Here is a 23,343-nt window from a genome sequence, read left to right on the forward strand (position 1 = left end):
TAGAAACCATGTTGAATATGTCAACGCAAATTATTGAGAGCCTTTCAGGGATTGCCTCCTATTATAATTTAACGTCAAACTTGCAAACCTGCACGTCTTTTGCACCACTAATTCAACGACCTTCAACGATCGAGCATAGAAAGATGTCTCACTACTTTTCCATCACTCAAAACCAACCTTAATTACTAATTATAATCCTTTTGCACCGCAAGTTTAAGAACTTTTAACGATTTGAATCGAACAAATTAAGATGTCAGATCACGCCCTAACAATCGTCTCCCTTTCATTTATCGGCCTACTCAAACTGGTTTTTTGTTCCAATTCCATTCACTACATCCACCACTACTGCTCTTTAGAAGTTAACAAAACCCAAAACGCCGCTTTCCAAGACAACGTCGACCGCCTCCTCTCCGACCTCTCCTCCAAATCATATGGCAACAGATTCTACAACTCCACATCCGGAGACAACGACAAAAAAGTTTACGGCTTATTCCTTTGTCGAGGTGACGTCTCCCCCGGAGTCTGCCGTGACTGCATCGACGACTCCACCAAAAACCTCAAACAAAACTGCACCCACAACAAAGATTCGATCGTTTGGTACGAGGAATGCATGCTGAGATATTCAAACCATTCCATCTTTGCCACAGAGGAGGAGATGCCGTGGCGATATTGGTGCAGCGTGAACAAAGTTTCCAACACGGACCAGTTTAATCAGAGTTTGTCCACCTTGATGAATGGGCTTGTGGACAAGGCGGCGTTTGGCAATACCACTCCACCGTTTTTTGCGACGGGGGACGACAAGAAAGGCGGTGGCGGCATTTCAATATATTGTTTGATGCAATGCACGCCGGACATAAATGGGAGTGAGTGTCAAAGGTGTTTGAAGGCGGCTGTCGGCGGTTATCAGGAGACTTGTGAGGGGAGGACATGGTCTATGATATTTTCGCCTAGCTGTCAGGTGAGGTATGGGTCTGATCCTTTCTATGGGGAAGGAAAGCCAATCAAAAGTGGCGGTGGTAAGTATTATGAATATGATGATCAAGTTAATGAAGGGATTATAAGTTTTGGCTTAATTAATATTATTTTTTAGAACAGAATTAATTAATTGTATGTGTGTGTGTGTGTGTGCAGGAAGAGGGAAGAACAATTCATATGTGGCTGTTGCAGCGGTATTGTGCATGGTTCTGTCTGGCTTATTGGTTAATCTACGTGCATGATAGAAATGCTAAAGAAATGATAATGTAGCCATTTTTCTAAAACAACAGAAGATCTCATCATCTGAACATATGAATTAAGAACAGATTGGATTATTATGGGTACGTACAAGAAGAAGCATTCAGTTATAGACCCAGATGTAATGCAACCAAACTGAAATTGTCCTCATGCATGCTCATGAAGTTGTTGAGTTGCTCTCCCTTTTCCCATCCAGTCTCCACACCTGCACTTCCAACAAAATATCTGTGAGCACGTACAAGTTGTGTACGTAACCTTCCAGGCAATAGACAATTGAATCTGAGAATCGTGCAAGTGGATTGGACGAATCCACACCATTAAGTCAAATACTTTAGTTCGGTTTTAGTTTAGAAACAGAGCAGCTTTCTGATTTATATTAATATATATGTCGTAAATTATATAAAACGGATGTGTTGAATTGAATGAACCAGTTATTCTTTCTTCTTCTTTTTTCCCCCCTTAAATTTGTAGCACCAAGTAATTACTGATGTAATTGTTTGATTACTTGATTGGTAAGTACTAATTAACTGGTTAAAACAAATTAACAGTTGTTCTTGAATCTTGGTCATGTCCGCGTCTTTACAGTGAGTGTCCAGACACCACACCACCACAGGCCTACACAAAAGAATCTAGAGGCCAGTTTGGGATTGCTATCACTTTTTTAAAAATTTGCTTATGTTGTGCTTTGAAAATAATTAGTTGTAAAGTAAAACAGTTTTATGTTTGGTAAATAATATTTTTAAAGTATTGTTAATACAAAAGGCAGTGTCAAAACTATTTGGTAAATTTTAATATAAAACTGTTGTAACTATAAATAATGACTAAAATAGACATGATATTGAAGCATTATGCGCAAAGCATATAGTGGTAGTGGTGGTGGTGGAGGAGGTGGTGAAAAGATAGAGGTTAAGGTGGTGGTGAGGATGGTGGTTGTGGAAGTGGAGATGAAGGTTGTGGTGGTGGTGGTGGTGGTGGAGGAGGAGGAGGAGGAGGATGTGGTGATAGTGGCGGTGGTGGTGGTGGTAGAGTTGGATGTGAAGGTGGAGGTGGTTTCATTTTAAAAAATTAATTATGATATTTTGGGAATTAAAAAAATTCATTAAAGGCTCATTTATGCTTCTTTTAAAAACAACTTTTAAAAGCAATCTATAGCCTGCTTTCAAAAGCTGCTGTCAAAAAGCCACTGCTTTTAAAATAATCGAGATATTTTATTTTTGCTAAACACCTTAAACTACTTAACTTTAAAGTGAAGCAGATTTTTGGCCCAAAAAAGTGAGAAATGATAGAATTATACAATATCACTACGTCATTTGATGATACTTCCATTCAAAATACGCCACATGTACTATTTTTAAAGAAAAATTAACTATTTATACAACTGGATTTAAAAATCTAATTTTATAATTTAAAACCATAAAAATAAAACTAAAATAATTTAAAAAAACTCATTAATAATAAAAATCCCCAACAACCACTTCCCCGAGCTCGCCGACCAAGCCTCCGCCCCACTTTCTGCCCTGGCTCCCATCGTTCTCTCATTTTTCCAGTCTCTCTCTTTCTCCCTCTCCATCCCTCCTCTTTATTATGGATTTAGAGTTCATGGAATTTTCTCTCTATGATGGCTTTAAGGTTCAAGGAATTTAGATTGAAGATTTGTTGGGGGTGAGTTTATGGTATTTGAGAAATTATTTAATTTCATACGCGAAAGTCAAGAAGTCTAAAATTTTTTGAGGAATTTGATAAGCTTCCAAAGTCCTACAAGGTATATGGCCATTGAGATTATTGACAATAAAAGCAAATTTTATAGTAGGTGAATAGGAATCCAATCTTGGCTGCATAGCTTTCTATGTATCAATAGCCGAATCAATTTTTTTCTAATGATTGTGAAAGTGGAATCATCCATGTGTTGGGGTGTCATCAAATTCACACAGAGAATGAGGCAGTAGTCATGGAAGACAGTGGTGGGGGGTCACTTTCGATGAAGCGGTGGTTTTTGGGTTTTTTTATTTCTAAAGTTTTTTTTAAAATCATTTTATTTTTATTTTTAAAGTAAATATGAGTGTTGAATCCAATTGTCAAAAAATAATGCATGTGGCAAATTTTGAATGAAAATATCACCGGTTGACGTGGTGATACCGTACTATTCTATAATTTCTCCAAAAAAGCAATCTCAAAAGGGCCTAAATCTACGAGGTCTTCTCCTCGAAATATCTAAGGAGAAACAAAGTAAAAAACCAAAAGCGAACGTACGCAAAACACAAAACGAATTCTTGACTTTTGCTACTCCCTTTTGTCTATTGGCTTTACTTCCCTGCATCCATCCACAAACAAGACCAATAACAAAGCAGTCAAGCAACCCTCTAGACCGGGGCAACAAGTAGAGTCAAGGTCTTCTCTTAATGTCCTATATATGTCTAATTTGGTCAACCCTATTAGACTAAGGAGAAAAATAACAAAAATTCTAGGCTTACCACAATTGTACCACCTCTCTAATAGAGGTGGGCCCCATTGTATTGGGGCTCCACCTCTATTAGAGAGAGTGGTACAATTGTTATGAAAAATGTGTAAGCCTAGCATTACTCGAAAAATAACCCTATTAGTCAAGGTCTTATAATAAGGTAACACTATTATATTGTAAACTATTGGCTATGAGAAGAAAGCCAAGTCGGTGAACTTGGACAATGGCGGCAGCCTATACCTATATATACGTGTTGAGTCCTCTATACAAGAGAACTAAGAGAGAAGAGGCTAATAAGCCAGTAAAAGGAAGGAGGCCAAGTTTGTATTAATAATTGGCACAAATTAATGTGCTAATCATCCAATTAAAAATATCCGCAAGTGCATGAGTTTATTGGGGTTTAGATTTGTAAGTACGGGGTCGATCCCATAAAGAACTGTCAGCTTACTAAAAGTTCTAGTTTGAGTAAGTAAAGAACACTTTTTTGACATAACACAAAGGTAAGATACAAATTGGAAACTAGGAATGAGTAAAGAAAAGTAAAAGAAAAAAACAAAACAAGAAACCAAAGATAAACACAATCAAGAATTTCTATCACCCCTTTATCACTTGTTTATCACCTAGTGAACAGTGCGGTCACATAAACAGTGACGACCGATCGTTTTGAAGCAGATTGTGACTTGAAAAACAAAATGGAAGGCGACTGGTCGCATGAACAGTGACGACCGGTCGCATGAACAGTCAATAGACAATTGAATCTGAGAATCGTGCAAGTGGATCGGACGAATCCATACCATTTGGTTTTAGTTTAGAAATGGAGCTACTTTCTGATTTATATTAATATATATATATCGTAAATTATATAAAATGGATGAGTTGAATTGAATGAACCAGTTATTCTTTCTTCTTCTTTTCTTTTTTTCCTTAAATTTGTAGCACTAAGTAATTACTGATGTAATTGTTTGATTACTTGATTGGTAAGTGCTAATTAACTCGTTAAAACAAATTAACAGTTGTTGTTGAATCCTGGTCATGTCCGCGTGTATAAGGGGACAACTCGATAACGGTGAGTGTCCAGACACCACAGGCCTCCACAAAAAAAGAGTCTTAAGTCCACAGGTCAGGTCTTCTCTTTGAAATGTCAAAGGAGAAACAAAGAAAAAACCGAAAGCAAACGTACGCAAAACGCACTCGTCTTTTGGTACTCCCCTCTTGTCTATTGCCTTTACTTCCCTGCTGTATCCATCCACCGACAAGACCAATAACAAAGTTGTCAAGCAACCATCTAGACCGGGGCCGGTCTTCTCTTAATGTCCTATCCCATCCTATACGTCTAATTTGAGAAGCCCTATTGGACCAAGGAGGAGGAAAATAACACAAAACCGACTTACTTTGTGGTTCTAGACTAGTTGATAACAACCATCATTGATGTAGCAGTGTGAAGTATACCATGAATTAATAATGTTGAAGCTTAAAAGCAATAAATAAATACAATTCTCTATTAATTAAGGTACAAAATAATCAGCAAATATGGATTAAGCCGGTTGGTCGTTAGTCCTCCCCCCAAGAACACTCTCCCTTTATGGGGAAAAAAATTTCTACGAAAGGATCAATAATATTCAAACACAGTTTTTGCTATAAAAGCTGAAGTTATTTTCATTCAGAGGAACAAACAGAGAAATGGGTTCCTCAAGATTGCTAATTTTCTTCATTCTTCCTATACTCTTGGTCTTGGACCCTCTTGTTCCTGCCATAGCGGATGACCAAGACAGCCACACTGTTTGCACGGAGACAGCAGACTACTGCTGGAGCTGCTCCAATACTAACAACACCTTCAACAATGGCAACATCTACAAACAAAATCTCAACTTCCTCCTCACCTCTTTCCCTTCCAACGCCCAAATCAATTCCAGGTTTTACAGTTTTTCTCTGGGACAAGCCCCCAACACAGGGAACGCAATTGCCGTATGCAGAGGGGACGTTGCACTCAAAGATTGCCTTACCTGTTTCAACGACTCTGTTTCCATTCTCCTGCAGAACTGTACCAGTACTAATGAGCAGGAAGCAATCATATGGGCAGAGCGCTGTACGGTTCGATACTCGAACGTCTCGATTTTGGGTGTGGATGAAGATGAGCCTTTTCTGTATTTGACGAGCCCACATAAAGTATCAAACGCTGAACTGTACAATCAGGTGCTCAACCCCTTATTTAAAAATTTAAGTGAGAAAGCTGCAGCAGGGGACTCTCTTTCAAAATTTGCAGCAGGGCATGCGCTGGTGCCTGTAACAAATCAAACTATATATGCAACTGTCCAGTGCAGCCCTGATTTGGACAAACAAAACTGCAGCACTTGCCTTGAAGAGTCCATCTCAGATATTCCAAAGTGTTGTGGTGGTGTGGAAGGAGCAAGAGTTCTTAAACCCAGCTGTTATTTGAGGTTTGAGTCCAATCCTTTCTATGAGCCTGGAGCAGATACCCTAATAAACCTTCCAGGCGAACAAGGTATAATAATTTATTTTTGTTTGTTGCTTAATTTCTTGTTTGAGCCCCAATTAGTTAACACCACGTTGCTAACAAACAGAGCCTTCTGATTTTTGCAGGAAATAATACAAGTGGAAATAATACGAGGAACATTACAACAAAAGTGTCGCCACTGTCGTTCTTCCGATTGGTATTGTCATTGTGCTTTTTATCAGCATTTGCATTCTTGTGAGAGTTTGGAAGCGATGAAGAGCAATAAAGTTCATTCAATTTTGTTTTATTACAAAATGGAATTTAACAAGGGCACTCTTTGTTTGTAAGTGATTGAATTTGTCAAGGCCCATGTAATAAAGATTACTGCTCTTTTTCTTTTTCTTTTTTAATAATAAGAATAAGGATTATTCTATGGTATATTCTTTCTCCTTCTGTTTTACAATATGATATTCTAAACTATTTTAATATACGAGTGTTGATGCAAAGGGCAGACACTGTATGATATAATCTTAATTTTGCTTTTGTAATGTATAAGTGTATATTCATGCCAAATCTAAAGGCCTTAGCAAGATTTTGGTTGAAAGAGATTCTAAGCTCCTACTTGATTGTGTTAACAAAGTTTGTGAAGTCCCCTGGCGTCCCTATACCTTCGTTAAGAATATTCATTTCTTGGCTTGTTTTGAGGAAATCTCCTTTCAGCCTGTCCCACGTGAGTCAAATTTTTCAGCAGACGCTTTGGCTTCGGCTGATCATTTGTACATGTCTTCCCATGTTTGGATTCACTCTCTCCCTCCTGCTGCTAAATATGATTGTTTGTTCGATTTAGTTGGTCGGGCAGGGTTGTAGGCTGTGGCAGTGGTTTTGCTTTGTAGTGTTTCTTTTCTGCGGACTGGACGACTCCGAAAAGCCCAATTCAAAATGAACGCGCATGCCAATTTATAAACACCAATGAGATTAATTTATAATAATTTAAAATATCCCGAGCATAAACTAAAATAAAATAAAATAAAAGAGGGTGCAATACGCATGGAGATGGCCGACAACCACCCATCGAAACCCACAACCAACACCTCTCCGTCCCTCTTGTGTGCTCTCTGGTTTTTTCAATAAATAATTTTGGCTACTTTTTTAATTTGCATTTTGGGATGAATTCTTATTGGAAAATGACCTCCAATGCCACCCATTTGTTAATATTGACTAAAAATACCACCCCTTTCCAATTTTTTTACAACTAACACCTTTAAATATAAAATTATTGTCCACTTATTGTACCCATATCAGTTTTTCAGAAATTGGCTTCTCTCTCTCTCTCACTGTCTTTGCTCTATCTCTTCGGCTCGTCTCTCTCCCTGGTGTACCTCTCTCTCTTCGACGCAATGCTCTTTGTCCGTCAACAGTGGCTGTTCATCCAAGCGTAACTCCATCGTTGCCATCGACGAGGTACTGTTCATAACCCTTTTCTTTGAAATGTGGGGTTTTTGTGAAGGTTTATGGTGTCTGGATTTCTAAGAAATTGGTTTGGTTGCTCAGAAATTGGGTTTGGGTTTATGGGTTTCTATGAACTGGGTAATAACTCACACCCACTATCACTAGCTCACAGGCACTGTTCACAGAAATCAAACTCTTTCTTTTGTCACCTGAACGTTTGGGCTTCGTTCACTGGGTAAGTCCCAACTATGTATATTGTTTGATGAGATTTTAACAATTGAAATGATTGTATTAAACATTCTTATGCTGGACAGAACACAAACATTCTTATGACATTTGAACAATTGTATGTCATTTTCCATATTATGAGCTTTTAGTTCTGAATTCATAAATTCAAATTAAAAAACTTACAGTTTGATGAGGCTGAAGCAAAAACTTCTGACATTATCAATATGGAACTAATAGGATGAATGTCACAGCTGGTTAGGTATCAGCTATCCATATGTGATGTGCCATGCCTTAAATGTATGCAATTTAGTATTTTAAAATCCTGTATTCCAATTTAATGTAAATGGAGTGTTGTAGCATACGAAATGTATTATCGGCATCATCTCTAAATTTGGTTACAACTTATGAAACAGGTTGGTGATACGAAAAGAAGTGTTGAGGAACTTTATGTTACCGTGACTGAGTTGCAAAGTGCAGTTACGGTTTGGTGAGTTCTGCTTCAACATGTATTGGTGTAGGCCAAATTTGGTATTTTTGGGAATTCCTAGAGTTTCACATTACATGCACTCTCTCAGTTTTTTAGTTTCCCCTTATGTACTAATTTTCCTATACATCACTCTGTCTGAGACAACTTTTTCTTTGAATTTCTAGCAACTTATATTACTTTTCCTTTTGGCAGGATTACAAGCTAGGTTCCATTTCAGAAAAGCAGGTAAAACATCTTTTTTTGTTCGATTAGAGAAGCCATAATTAATGAATGAGAAAGTGTAGTATTTATTAGAAGCTATAATTAATGTGCATATAACTCTGTTGTTTCACCAGTGTGTAACACTTTTGTTAGTAAGATATGTGTTTGCTTTGGACTACTTGCAGTGGCTGTTGCATTTATTTCGATACACACATCATTTTATTTATCCGCTTAAGGTTGTACTGATGGAAATGCCTCGTGCAGGAATTAATAGCTGGGGTTTGAGCCATTGAATTAATAGGTCAGTTGTAAATAGCTGGGGTTTTGTTTATGTGCTGTAATTTGTGTTTATTTTTCACTTAATATCCTATAATAGGCCGTTGAATTGTGTATTGCTTGTTATTGTCCAGATTGCAACGGACTGAATTTTTTTTAATAATAATGGCGTGCATGGAAAGATGGTTTCTCCAATGAAGTTGATGATTGGAGAGGAACATAAGTTCCAAGGAAGAGCATTGGCCCTATCGCATACAAAGAGTGCAATCAGTACGATAAAGGAGAAATTCAGTGAGCAACAGCTACGAACCTTCGAAGAGAGTTGTTTTGGTCACCTCCTACTAATTGAGGACTTGAAGTGGACGTCGCCAATTGTACACGGATTGTTGCTGAGGAAGGCTGATCCAAAGACTGTTTCCCAAGTGAATGAGATCAAATTCATCGTTGGCAATAAGGTGATCCAATTCACACCGCAGCAATTTTGCATCATCATAGGGCTAAGGTTTGGAAACCTTCCCTCTATTCCGATTTCCAGTAATGAGAACTGTTCATTGAAAAGGAAGTACTTTGGCAACAATAAAACAGTCACCTTTTGGAATTAGAAAAAGCCTTCCGCGCTACTGATGCGACGATGTATTGAAGCTCGGATTTGTATACTTTCTGTGTTTGTGCTGTTGGGCAGTGAAAAACATGTCCACATTGACATGCGATATTTGAAGTTGGCGGAAGACCTTAAAGAGTTTGGGAAATATCCATGGGGTGCTGTGTGTTATGCCAAGACAAATGCGTCACTTCTTAGTGCACTTTGTGCAGATTACAGCGAGTGAAAGTGCCCAAAAAAGCTGCGAAAACAAAAAAATCTGAAAAGAAAGTAAAGACAACGGCAACTGGTAAACCAAGAAAGTACCACCTCAAGGGTTTTGCCTTTGCACTTCAGGTGAGCAATTTTCCATTCTTGTTGAAGTTAAATATCATTGTTGAAGTTAAATATCATTTGTTTACAGTAATGGGTTCTAAAACAGTAATGGGGGGAGAGAGAGAGAGAGAGAGAGAGAGAGAGAGAGAGAGAGAGAGAGAGAGAGAGAGAGAGAGAGAAAGAGAAAGAGAAAGAGAGAGAGAGAGAGAGAGAGAGAGAGAGAGAAATTGAGAGCTGGAAAGAGGAGCTAAAACAGTAATGGGTTCATGTTTATTTTCTGTAATTATTACTTTTTGGGGGGATTGATTGGTTTAGCTGTTGAAGGATGAAGACGAAGAAAAGGAACTTTGTCCACTGTTATTGTTTTTTGACAGATTCTTTTGACTAATGATATTGTGTTTGTGTATGTGTGTTGATAGATATTTTTTATGAGAGAGAGAGAGAGAAAGAGAGAGCAAATTGGGTGGCTATTCTGGGCGGCTGTGGTATTTAAAAAAAGAAATCTAAAAAGAAATAAAATAATTGATTAGTTAAAAAATTGATGGGAAATGGGAGAAAATGATGGGAGGGGGTCAGGGGTAGAGGGGAATTTAAGAATAGAAAATGAACAGAAGGTTTTATTTTATTTAATTAGTAATATTATTCTTTTTTGGCTGAATATTATATCATTAATATTCATGATTAGCCCCGTGTTTTTCTATCAACAACCCTAAGTTAACAATAATTACCTCATTATAGAAATAAGTTGTCAGAAAAACGAGTTTAAATTTTCACCCCTTTATGTAAGGGGGGGATATTGGATATTAGGAAATCAATTTTTTCCTAATTTGTGTTGAATGCTCTTAGACTAATGACTAATGTGGCCCGAACCACTTTTAGCCTCTATGCATCTCTAGATGCCTGTATTTCTTTTAACTTTTGTCAATCATAGGGCAAGGTTTAGACTGCAATTAAAACATGCTAATTATTTCTCTTTATTGTATGTTTGGCTTTTCATGCCTTATTTAAGCTTATAGCATGTGATCTCTAAGGCTTTTCTTCCTCAAACCAGATTTGGGCTTATGAGGTATTTCCAGCGTTGGCTGCACTACATTTGTTGGTGCACGAACATAATGCCTACATCCCTCATATACTGCATTGGAGGAGCAACACTTTGACGCGTTTTTATGAGCTAATGAGCCAAGTATTCGAGAACCGTGAGTTTAGTTCAGTTTGTAATGATAATCTTAGGCATATGAAAATATAATATAATAAGTTTACTGATATGTCTATTGTCTGTGTAAATTGCAAGCTGATGTGCAACTTATCCGGCCATCTGTAATTGACAAGCAGCAGCCGTATTAGACTTGGGGTGACAGTGTTGACAACACTGAAGAACTTGTTGAGTTGTTTGGCGATGACGCTGAACAAAAAACCAGCACGTCTGCCTTTGTAGAAGAAAAAGATGAGGACATTGAAGAAACTGCTAGCCTTCCGTTGTCTTCTAAGGCAAGCATTACCTATTTTCCAATATATATGTCATAATACAATAGGAAATTAACTGCTGTTTTGTTCCGATATATTTTGGAAATATTATAACACTTGCATTGTAACTGAATGCAGGGTAAAATGGCGTCCACTGAGTTACGCACTTTGAAGCGTGACTTTCAAAGGATGAAGGATGAATTGGCCAAAGTTGCCAGTTCAAATCGAGCGCCAACAGAGTGCATGAGTTGGAAGAAATGGTACGGAAGGAGTCATCCAAAGTTGAAAGAAATAAAAAGTGTGTGGAGGATTTCCCCAACACACTGGCTTCAATGGGGCATTATTTTAAGCTGGAGATAGAGCAGATTGCGAAAACAAGATGGTAGGTGAAAGAAGCTAGGGAAGGACATGAGGACCTCGGTTGTCACACCCCAACCGTCGGATTTACAAAACCTTGGGTTACGATGTGATTCACATCTTAATTATAGAATTGAATACAAACTATAACTAAAATGTGAAGAAGACATTTAAATAAATAAAACAGATATTTCACATAAAATATTCAGCAGAAACGCGGAAACGATAACGTTTGAAACCATAAAAATTTTACATTATTTTACAAGTTAGAACTACTCGAGAGTTCACTTAAAGAGTAGCTCATTACTCAACCACAAGCTATGTTACATTCTATAGACATGCCAAAAATCATCACAAGCTCTAGATTTCAGGTTCGGTACCTGCAAAATCTATTAGGGGGTGAGCGAAACCACAGCTCAGTAGGGACATAAACCTTTTTACTATAAATTGACATAATTAAATTAAGTGACAAATAATCAAGCAGCCAAATTTCACATTATTAGTAACAATGCATGAATGCTCTTCATCTAATCCCATTAATTCATATAACTGGATAAGCAGACCTGCACGTCCCATACCATGCTTTTACCACTTGGTCCCGAATGCCCATTTATATGAACTAACACCCATTTCAACTGTCCCATAATTCCCCTTTTGTTAGTCATCTTGTCTAACTCCCTTTCGCCAGTCCCGAATCACCCAATAAAAACCATGTGCACTGTGGGATCCCTGAGACACAGTACCTGCCAAGAGTTAGACTCAACTACACAAAAGACCATTCCCATTACCCTCTTTTTCCACCATTATTTTCTCAACCCAAGAACTCCAAATAATTTCCATGACATTATATAGTTCACATATCTCATAAAAACAATGTAATCATTTAAATATCACCAATGTACATATAATCATGCCCACATTGTTCAAACAGTTAAGAGTACGTAAATCAAACAATACCATGAATAATATTATGCTCACGAAATTTAATTAAATCAATTTCTGAAAAAGGCCCCCCAAGAAACCCCTACCTTATTTCCAAAGCTATCTCCAAGTTAAGAAAAACACAAGCTCCGACCTCTAACTCCTCCAAGAATATTATTACAACTCTCTCTCTCTCTTTCTTTCTTTTTCTCTCTACCAATATGGTCTTCTCGTTTCTTAAGCAAGCTATGCATGCCCTTTTCAAGATGTGTAAACAATTGTACATGCAACTCTCTATTTATACTAGGAATAAGGCGGCAACTATTAGTATATCATTGGTTGATATGTTTGGAGGTGGGAGATAAGTGCTAACATTTGGTTTTGAGATCATATTTTGATGAAGTAAAGCCAGCTAGCACTTGGATAGCAATGCAACAATCTTATATGTTTACACGTCCCTTAAGCAACTAAGAAATGGTGCCACCTCAAGCTTAAGTTATCCACCTCATGCTTCCTATATAATTAATATAATAAAATACATACCATAACAAGCTATGCATGCAGCAAGCTAGGACGTTTGTGTCTTCTCTACATTTTTAATATAATATATATATATATAATTATTAAAATGGTCAAACAACTATATATATAATCAAAATTATTAAATTTAAGTGAAGCAAATAAAACATAGATAAAATAATTTATAATTTTAATACTTACCAAAACAAATATTAACACTTTTAAGAATAAGGATTCTCACAATCTACTCCCCTTAAAGAAATTTCGTCCTCGAAATTTGAAACTTACTGGAATCAGAGAATAATTCTGGGTACTTCTTACGTATTTCAGTTTCTAATTCCCACGTAGCTTCTTCCATATTTCCATGTAGCCAAAGAACTTTGACCAATGGTATTGTTTTTGTACGTAAAACTTGTTCCTTGTGATCCAAAATTTGTATTGGTCTTTCCTCAAATGACAGTTCTTCTTTTAAGTTGAGTTCTCCCCAATCTAGAACATGGGTTGGATCAGGCTCATACTTCCGAAGCACAGAAACATGGAAAACATTATGTATATTCGAAAGTTGAGGTGGTAATGCTAACTTATAAGCTACTTCACCAATCCTTTCCAAGATTTCAAATGGTCCAATAAACCTTGGTGCTAATTTTCCAGTCTTTCCAAACCTTTTTACTCCTCTTCGTGGTGAGACTTTAAGAAATACATAATCCCCCACATAAAAGCTTAATGGTTTCCTTCTTTGGTCAGCGTAATTCTTTTGTCGACTTTGAGCAGTTAAGAGACGTTGCTTGATAACTTTAATCTTTGCAGTTGTCTCTTGTACCAAATCAGGTCCTAACAACACAGTTTCTCCTATTTCAGTCCAACATACAGGTGACCGACAAGGTCTTCCATATAAAGCTTCATAAGGTGCCATTTGAATACTAGATTGATAACTGTTGTTGTAGGCGAATTCTGCCAACACCAAATGATCTTCCCAACTTCCTCCAAAATCTAGAATACATGCTCTCAACATGTCCTCTAAAATTTGAATGGTTCTCTCTGATTGTCCATCAGTTTGGGGATGAAAAGCAGTACTAAAATTTAGTTGCGTACCCAATGCTTTCTGTAAGCTTCCCCAAAATTTAGAAGTAAACTTGGAATCTCTATCTGAAACAATCAAACAGAATCCCATGTAATCTTACTATCTCTCGAACGTAAAGCTTTCCAAGGTTTTCAGTGGACTCTGTTGTTTTGACTGGTAAAAAATGTGCAGATTTGGTCAAACGATCCACTATAACCCATATTGCATCTCGTCCCTTTGGAGACCTAGGTAAACCTGTAACAAAATCCATGGTTATATGATCCCATTTCCACTCTGCTACTGGTAATGGCTGTAATGAACCTGACGGTTTCTGATGTTCAGCTTTCACCTGCTGACATGTGAGACACTTTGCTACAAATTTTTCTATATCTCTTTTCATACCATTCCACCAAAAGTTACGTTTCAGGTCAAGATACATCTTTGTTCCTCCAGGATGAATTGTATAGAATGAATGATGTCCTTCTTTCAAAACTTCTTTTCTCAGATCAGAAATTTCAGGTACATACAATCTATCCAAATATCTTAGTCCACCGTCTGTGTGGACATTCCATCCATCAGGTGTCTTTCCAGTTGTAATCTTAGTTCGAATGTCTTTAGACACAGAATCATATTCTTGTGCCTCAATTATTTTTCCAATCAAAGTGGGGTGAGTTACTAAATTACATAGATATGCATGATCCTGGTGCATACCTACATACAAGTCAAAATCATAGAGAGATTCTACCATCTTCCACCTTTGATCATATAAACTGGCTATGACTTTTTGAGGATTTCGACTTAAAGCATCTGCTACCACATTAGCTTTTCCAGGATGATAATGTAAATCAAAGTCATAGTCTTCTAGATATTCCATCCAACGCCTTTGTCTTAAATTCAACTCCTTCTGAGTGAATAAGTACTTCAAACTTTTATGATCTGAGTAGAGTTCAAAATGTTCTCCATATAGATAATGTCTCCACACTTTCAATGCATGAACAATAGCTGCCAGTTCTAGATCGTGTGTCGGGTAATTTTTCTCATGTGATTTCAATTGACGAGAAGCATAAGCAACAACCCTGTCAGATTGCATCAAAACACATCCTAAACCATGCAATGATGCATCAGTATACACTATATAACTTACACCTTTTTCTGGTATAATTAACACAGGAGCTGATGTTAATCGAGTTTTTAACTCTTGAAATGCTTCCTCACATTTATCATCCCAAATAAACTTAACTCCCTTTTGTGTCAACTTGGTCATTGGATTAGCTATCTGAGAAAAATCCTTGATAAATTTCCTATAATAGCCAGCCAAACCAAGAAAACTTCGAATCTCGTGAACATTTTTGGCTGTCTCCAATTCAACACTGCTTCTACTTTTGTAGGATCCACGGCAATGCCTTCTTTTGAAATAACATGTCCTAAAAATTTCACTTCTGTTAACCAAAATTCACACTTACTTAGCTTGGCAAATAACTTGTGTTCTCTCAATGTCTGTAGAACAATTGACAAGTGTTGTTCATGCTCTTCTTGAGATGATGAATAAATGAGAATATCATCAATGAACACAATCACAAATTGATCCAGATAAGGTCGAAAAACTCGATTCATTAAATCCATGAAAACTGCTGGAGCATTTGTCAACCCAAAAGGCATTACTAAGAATTCATAATGTCCATATCGCGTTCGAAATGCAATTTTCGATACGTCTTCTGCTTTTACTCGTAATTGGTGATAACCAGAGCGAAGATCAATCTTTGAGAAGTATCGGGAACCTTGCAGTTGATCAAACAGGTCATCAATCCTAGGTAAAGGGTACTTATTCTTAATGGTGATTCTATTCAGTTGACGATAGTCAATACACATCCTCAGACTTTGATCACTTTTCTTCACAAAAAGTGCAGGAAAACCCCATGGTGACGTACTAGGACGAATGAAACCTTTTCTTTCAAGTTCTTGAAGTTGTATTTTGAGTTCTTTCAACTCTGCTGGTGCCATTCGATGTGGAGGTATAGAGATAGGTGATGTGCCAGGATAGATATCTATAGAAAACTCCACTTCACGTTCTGGGGGTAATTCAGATAAATCTTCTGGGAAAATATCACTGAAATTCTTTACTATAGGAATAAGCTCAAGTTTCGGATCACCCAGATCCTTATTGGCCATATGAGCAATCAATCTCAAATAATTGCAATTTTTATTATCCAAGATTGATTCAGGCTTGCAACTATTCCTATTTCCATAAAAACTAAATGTTTCCCCTTCACTGACAGTCATAGTCACCATCTTTCTACCGCAATCAAGAATAACTTTAAATTGGGTAAGTAAGTCCATTCCCAATATTACATCATACACCATGAATTCCAATATCATCAGGTCAACAACAAGTTTATGATATGATATCTCTATTGGGCAAGATTTACACAACTTATTAACTTCAACACATTTACCCAATGGAGATCCAATCATCAACGAGGATTTCATAAATTCATATTCTATTCCAAGAATAGATGCAAACGATACGGATATGAATGAATTTGTAGCACCGGGGTCAAATAATATTCTAGCCCACGAGTTAAAAACTAGAAATGTACCTTCCACCACAGTAGGTTCATTCGGCTCTGTCACTTGTCCAACAGCATATACTCGTCCTTGAGTGAGTTGTTCTGACCTCCTTGCTGTTCCTGGTGTCCTAGGCCTTTGTTGTGTAGGTTGTCCCCTTGGACGTTGTGTCTGTTGATTAACAGGACCTCTAAACCGATTCAGTGAATCTTGATATGGGGCTTGGTACGGAGCACGATACTGTGTTTGTGGAGCTTGAAATTGTTGTGGTGGTGCACGAAACTGTGATTGTGGTTATGGAGCAACAGGTATCTGATATGATTGTAGCTGGGGACAATCCCTCCGGTAATGTCCTATCTGTCGACAATGATAACAAAATCCTGAGTTTTGAGTTGCCTCAAATGATCTTGGATTTTGATATCGAGAACGAGAGGGAAAAAATCTTTGGCGTTTGTTACTTTGTCCCCCGTTAGGATTCTTAGGTTCAAAAACTCTTTTCGAACTAGGTATCCTTTGTTCGGCCATTAAGGCACGATCAACAACTTCAGCATATTTTTTCAATTTAAAAAGTTCTACTTTCTCCTTGACTTCTAGTCTCAACCCTTCTTCAAATTTCTTTGCTTTTGCAGACTCATCAGGAATCATGTAAGGAGCAAAACGCATGAGTTCTTCAAACTTAGCTTGATATTGTCCCACAGTCATATCATCTTGATACAGATTAGTGAACTCACGTACCTTCATGGTTTTCATAGTTTCAGGAAAATATTTCTCCAGAAACATTGTCTCAAAGGCAACCCAAGTTGCAACCTCAACATCAGGCATAGCCAAGACAGATTCCCACCAATGATAAGCTTGTCCTTCCAAATAGGTAGAAGCAATGGTCACTTTCAAGTTTCCAGGAACTCTTTGTTCATTCATCTTTCTCTTTATTTGTCTTAACCATTCTTCTGCTGCCATAGGGTTTGGATCACCCTTGAACACGGGTGGTTGTGTCTTACGAAATTCTCCTTGAATCCTCATTATTTGATCATCTTGAGTTTCCTGATGGGGTTCGTGGTTCTGTTGATTTGTCTCACGAATAGCAGATGCCATATCTTGAATGGCTAACATTATTCTCATACTATCACTCACATCATTCTCATTTTGTCCTTCTACTCCAGCCATCTTAATAATTAAACCTTGATACCAAATAATTCCACAAGATTAAAAATATATATATATATAATATATTAAAATAAGCATATTTGTTATATGCACAACGTAAGACACACAATGACAGATACCAATAAAAAGTGTTGATGCTAACGAAATCTAGTATGGATTTTTATAATCTAGTGAATCGAATAGTCAAATAAACTAAATAAAATGACTGAATGCTATACTTAAGAAAACTCCAAACTATACTGAAATGTACACAAGATTTTAATAGAATCTTAAAAAAAACTGCCACTTGTCTTTGTAAGTTAAATGCAAACCTATATGATACAGTAAAAAGAATTGCTAGTGTGTAAGCTGATGAGTTGCACATAACTGAGTTTAGGTTAAATCACTCAATATATCAAGATCAAAAATACTGGCATGACACAAAAATAATTGTATGAAGTAATACATATTATGAAAATTGACAATTAATTAATTCATAGCAACTTTTTATGCAATTTATCATGTCAATAGAAATCAGAAAGGAAAACATACCTATATATATAACATTGATAAATTATATGAAAAAAAAAAAAAGAAATATTACAGAAAAACATGCTTATTAAATATTTATAAGTTGTTACAAACCTATTTTAACAAAATGGTCACAAACCTATATTACAAGGAACTTTCTATTTAAAAACCTTCATAAGGCTGCTTACCAAAAACTATACATACCAAAATCAGCTTGTTAGACTTATACTATCTTATTAGTCAAACTTCTGAGAGAATCTATTCATCATCAGAACTAATATCTATAACTTCAACAGGAGGGATAATGGGCTCGGGATATTCATTTAGAACTTATGTTGATGATAGTTGGACTAGGATTTTGTGGTTCAATGATAACTACTGAAGCAGTGACGAAACAGATTCAGCAGATAAAGCATCAAGGTCCAGAAGTTCCAAATAGGCTTCATCTCCGGGTGCACAGAGGTAAGTTTAAGTCCTGTGGTTCTGGAATATAAGGTAAGTCTATTCCTGGTGGTGGCCACATATCAGCAGCAATAATTGCAGCATCTTCTAATACCTGGTTGTAAGAGTGTGCTTCAATATTCAACTGATATTGACTCCGTATGTTATTGGCCTGCAATCGATGTCTAACAACAAGTCTTTGCATTTCTGGTGTATAAAACATCCTTCTATACCCTGTCTCTACAACTTCATTAACGACATCCACATAGGCTTGGTTACGTAGACGGCTATGGTATACTTCTTCATCTATTGGGATAAGGCCTTCGGGTCCCATTTGGAACCCTCCCCACGTATCATTACTCTGATCGGGTTGCATCCTAAACAATATTTTAACAGATTAGTGAGTAACAAAACAATTTAATGAAATCGTAAAACAAAGCTCTGATACCAACTTGTCACACCCCAACCCTCGGATTTACAAAACCTTGGGTTACGATGTGATTCACATCTTAATTATAGAATTGAATACAAACTATAACTAAAATGTGAAGAAGACATTTAAATAAATAAAATAGATATTTCACATAAAATATTCAGCAGAAACGCGGAAACGATAACGTTTGAAACCATAAAAATTTTACATTATTTTACAAGTTAGAACTACTCGAGAGTTCACTTAAAGAGTAGCTCATTACTCAACCACAAGCTATGTTACATTCTATAGACATGCCAAAAATCATCACAAGCTCTAGATTTCAGGTTCGGTACCTGCAAAATCTATTAGGGGGTGAGCGAAACCACAGCTCAGTAGGGACATAAACCTTTTTACTATAAATTGACATAATTAAATTAAGTGACAAATAATCAAGCAGCCAAATTTCACATTATTAGTAACAATGCATGAATGCTCTTCATCTAATCCCATTAATTCATATAACTGGACAAGCAGACCTGCACGTCCCATACCATGCTTTACCACTTGGTCCCGAATGCCCATTTATATGAACTAACACCCATTTCAACTGTCCCATAATTCCCCTTTTGTTAGTCATCTTGTCTAACTCCCTTTCGCCAGTCCCGAATCACCCAATAAAAACCATGTGCACTGTGGGATCCCTGAGACCTGGTACCTGCCAAGAGTTAGACTCAACTACACAAAAGACCATTCCCATTACCCTCTTTTTCCACCATTATTTTCTCAACCCAAGAACTCCAAATAATTTCCATGACATTATATAGTTCACATATCTCATAAAAACAATGTAATCATTTAAATATCACCAATGTACATATAATCATGCCCACATTGTTCAAACAGTTAAGAGTACGTAAATCAAACAATACCATGAATAATATTATGCTCACGAAATTTAATTAAATCAATTTCTGAAAAAGGCCCCCCAAGAAACCCTTACCTTATTTCCAAAGCTATCTCCAAGTTAAGAAAAACACAAGCTCGACCTCTAACTCCTCCAAGAATATTATTACAACTCTCTCTCTCTCTTTCTTTCTTTTTCTCTCTACCAATATGGTCTTCTCGTTTCTTAAGCAAGCTATGCATGCCCTTTTCAAGATGTGTAAACAATTGTACATGCAACTCTCTATTTATACTAGGAATAAGGCGGCAACTATTAGTATATCATTGGTTGATATGTTTGGAGGTGGGAGATAAGTGCTAACATTTGGTTTTGAGATCATATTTTGATGAAGTAAAGCCAGCTAGCACTTGGATAGCAATGCAACAATCTTATATGTTTACACGTCCCTTAAGCAACTAAGAAATGGTGCCACCTCAAGCTTAAGTTATCCACCTCATGCTTCCTATATAATTAATATAATAAAATACATACCATAACAAGCTATGCATGCAGCAAGCTAGGACGTTTGTGTCTTCTCTACATTTTTAATATAATATATATATATAATTATTAAAATGGTCAAACAACTATATATATAATCAAAATTATTAAATTTAAGTGAAGCAAATAAAACATAGATAAAATAATTTATAATTTTAATACTTACCAAAACAAATATTAACACTTTTAAGAATAAGGATTCTCACATCGGTAGTCCTCATATGAATGAAGGAGGCGACAATGACTTGTCGCCATTACATGACAATGTCACTCCGCCTAAAAAACCGGCAGCAATGGAAACACAAGTCCCCAGTGATGGAGCGAACCTTCCGCAGCCATGGTCACTCCAGCCTGACTTACAAGTGCATGAAGTAGCTGCATGCACAATCCGAGAAGCTGCCTACCCCGGAAGATGTGGCGGGTGTGACAAAATTGCCAAAGATTTATATTTTTGTTAGAAGATTGGAAAATAGCTGACAGTGTGCCATCGGGAGGCCCGATAAATCCTCCAAGTATACCTACAATTAGTATGGCTGCTGATGAAGAAGGTAGTTCGAGTATTGAAAAAAAAGAAGTGGAAGGTAAAGGGTGTAGACAGAAGCACCCGGTCAAGACATTGTTAAGTCCATTTACTGATCCTTTGAGGAAGAAGAGGACAATGAGTGTGTCGGATGCGACTGCAACCCCGCCATGTTTTGATCCATCAAAACCGCTGCCCATTGAAGATATGAAGGCAGTAATAGATTTTTGCACTACGGAAAAACGATATCAGGTTCGGATTCTTGACCTTCGAAATCCAATCGTCATCCTATTAATATGCATGTGTATATTTGTCATCAAAAAGTCAGAATTATGATATGAGTACAAACGTAACCGTTGCAAGTTTGCCTTTTCTAGTGTGCAGGTGTAGCTTGAAGCATTTTCAGTGGGCGCTGATTTTTTCTACAAACTCATCGATGAAACGGCATGGATTAGCTCAAGGGTAAGAATACACAAATCTCTACTTTATTATGATAATTCAATTGTTTTCTCACCTTTTTTAAGTGTACAATTGTCTGAAAATGTGCTGATATTATATGTCAACTTTCAGCACTTGGAAATGGCAACCTTTCTTATCCGGAAAAGGCAACTCTCTCATCCGTTGCTATTTGGAACCGACTGGACAACGGCAGATTATGCCTCGCAGGTAAACATGTTACCATGTTACATTCACTGCTTTATTTGCTTCTGTTGTCATTATGTAATATGGCTTCATTTCAATGTCTGCAACAATTTCTAGAGCCGTTAAGCGGTGGCAAGACACGTGGATCAAAGAATGCAGCTGCTTCAAACACGATGACCTTCCACCACAAGTGAAGAATGTACATCACTTTGTGCACGCGACGGGCAACACAGGTATGCCTAAGCTTGGAAAAAGTTCGGAAAGTCTATTTTCCATATAATCTTGAGTCCCATTGGGTTGCAATCGAAATTGATTTCGTCCGACATACTGCAACTGTGTATGACTCATATGTTGAATATACCAAATCTTCGAAGTGGTTACACTACTGCAGCCTGTTAGCGATACGCTTGCACAGTGCTGTACAATATGAAGTTTTATGAAGATTCTGAGGTTGAAGAGGTTAAGCAAAAGGGGCTGCAGATGTCGAGGTTTAAGCCATTCTCGTTTGCATCATTGCAGGTGTGCCACAACAACGAGATGGGTAAGAATTGTGAATTTAGTGCATTTTATCCAAATTTTACATAAATGCAGTTGTAATTTCCCAACTTATTGGCCTCACAGTACGTCTTGCGGAATCATGACCATTCAATTCATCGAGAATCTGGTCGGGCTTTTGCATAAAGTTGACCCTTCGAAGATCAAATATTATCGATCTGCTTGCAATAGAGGTTTAAGGGGGGAGGCATATTTATGAGGTAAATGTCTTAATGTGTGTGAATTGACCTCAGTGAGGACTTATGACTTGGGAATTCACTTTGCTCATTATTTATGTCAGGAACTCCTTTATATGAAGATGTAGACGTGGAAGCTTTGCTGGGCTACTTTGGCTCGTAATCCTACCTTTTTGCTAGAGCTAGTTGGTTTTGTTAGTATTGTGAGGTGTAATATTGTACAATCTAGAAGCAGTGGCTAATTGCCTTACATGGCACACACACTGTTTCGATTTTGAAGGTTAACTATTTTGGACACCTCCATGTGTAAATATAGTTGCTGTTTATGGATGCTTTTCTAGTTGCTGTTTATGGATGCTTAAGAATGGTTAATTCTCTGACTTGATCGTAATACTTCAGGTACTGTTTTCATAATTTTTACTCTGCGTTGCTAGTGGAACTCGCACAACATTTTTATTTGGTGTTATTTTTGTATGAGTTTTTAATTTTTGTTATGCATTTGGTCAACTAGGGTTTTTATCAGTTAGTTTATTTATTTAGGAGCTTGTGTCTTGTTGCTGAAAAAATTGATGGATTTGTGTTTATTTCTGTTTTGTTTGCAGTCTTTGTTTAATGGAACCGGAGAACAATCAGAAGGTGACTTTGATGCGATCGCATCACAGGTATTGGAAAAACTGCTATAAATTTAGTGTTGAAGGATGCTTGATCGAGTTAAATTATTGTTTTTTCTAATCGATATCAATTTTCCTGTGTTACTTTCTTTTAGGTGCGCCGACTGGCAGCTGAGGTCCGGCAACTTGGCTCGTCACATCATATAATAAGATCTTATAGGAAAATGACAGCCAAATTGGTATCTTACTTTCTCTGCTGTGTTCAAATGAATTCTT

At 37.1% G+C, this 23,343-nt stretch overlaps 2 protein-coding genes, 1 long non-coding RNA gene and 1 pseudogene across 3 annotated transcripts; all 4 read left to right on the forward strand.

Moving 5' to 3' along the window:
* The first annotated feature begins 129 nt into the window (after positions 1 to 129).
* LOC103324581 (antimicrobial ginkbilobin-2-like protein) lies at positions 130 to 1,660 on the forward strand. Its single transcript, XM_008226648.3, has 2 exons — positions 130 to 1,016; positions 1,132 to 1,660. The coding sequence occupies exons 1-2, from the start codon at positions 251 to 253 to the stop codon at positions 1,215 to 1,217; spliced, it is 852 nt and encodes a 283-aa protein (XP_008224870.1). The 5' UTR covers positions 130 to 250; the 3' UTR covers positions 1,218 to 1,660.
* Positions 1,661 to 5,218: 3,558 nt separating this feature from the next.
* On the forward strand, positions 5,219 to 6,584 carry LOC103324580 (cysteine-rich repeat secretory protein 38-like). Its single transcript, XM_008226647.3, has 2 exons — positions 5,219 to 6,194; positions 6,293 to 6,584. The coding sequence occupies exons 1-2, from the start codon at positions 5,372 to 5,374 to the stop codon at positions 6,403 to 6,405; spliced, it is 936 nt and encodes a 311-aa protein (XP_008224869.2). The 5' UTR covers positions 5,219 to 5,371; the 3' UTR covers positions 6,406 to 6,584.
* Positions 6,585 to 8,579: 1,995 nt separating this feature from the next.
* On the forward strand, positions 8,580 to 9,722 carry LOC148918373 (uncharacterized; annotated as a pseudogene).
* Positions 9,723 to 22,603: 12,881 nt separating this feature from the next.
* LOC148918374 (uncharacterized) lies at positions 22,604 to 23,308 on the forward strand. Its single transcript, XR_016125294.1, has 3 exons — positions 22,604 to 22,736; positions 23,059 to 23,118; positions 23,223 to 23,308. It is a non-coding gene; the product is annotated as an uncharacterized LOC148918374 (long non-coding RNA).
* The last annotated feature ends 35 nt before the right edge of the window (positions 23,309 to 23,343 follow it).

Source organism: Prunus mume, linkage group LG3 (genome assembly GCF_029339155.1).
Source record: "Prunus mume cultivar Tortuosa linkage group LG3, ASM2933915v1, whole genome shotgun sequence".
Classification (NCBI taxonomy): domain Eukaryota; kingdom Viridiplantae; phylum Streptophyta; class Magnoliopsida; order Rosales; family Rosaceae; genus Prunus; species Prunus mume.

Bases quoted from the DNA above. Each gene is read 5' to 3' on its own strand.
- LOC103324581 (XM_008226648.3), top strand. From the start codon at position 251: ATGTCAGATCACGCCCTAACAATCGTCTCCCTTTCATTTATCGGCCTA. The intron at 1,017-1,131 runs GTAAGTATTATG...GTGTGTGTGCAG, and splicing joins GCCAATCAAAAGTGGCGGTG to GAAGAGGGAAGAACAATTCA.
- LOC103324580 (XM_008226647.3), top strand. From the start codon at position 5,372: ATGGGTTCCTCAAGATTGCTAATTTTCTTCATTCTTCCTATACTCTTG. The intron at 6,195-6,292 runs GTATAATAATTT...TGATTTTTGCAG, and splicing joins AAACCTTCCAGGCGAACAAG to GAAATAATACAAGTGGAAAT.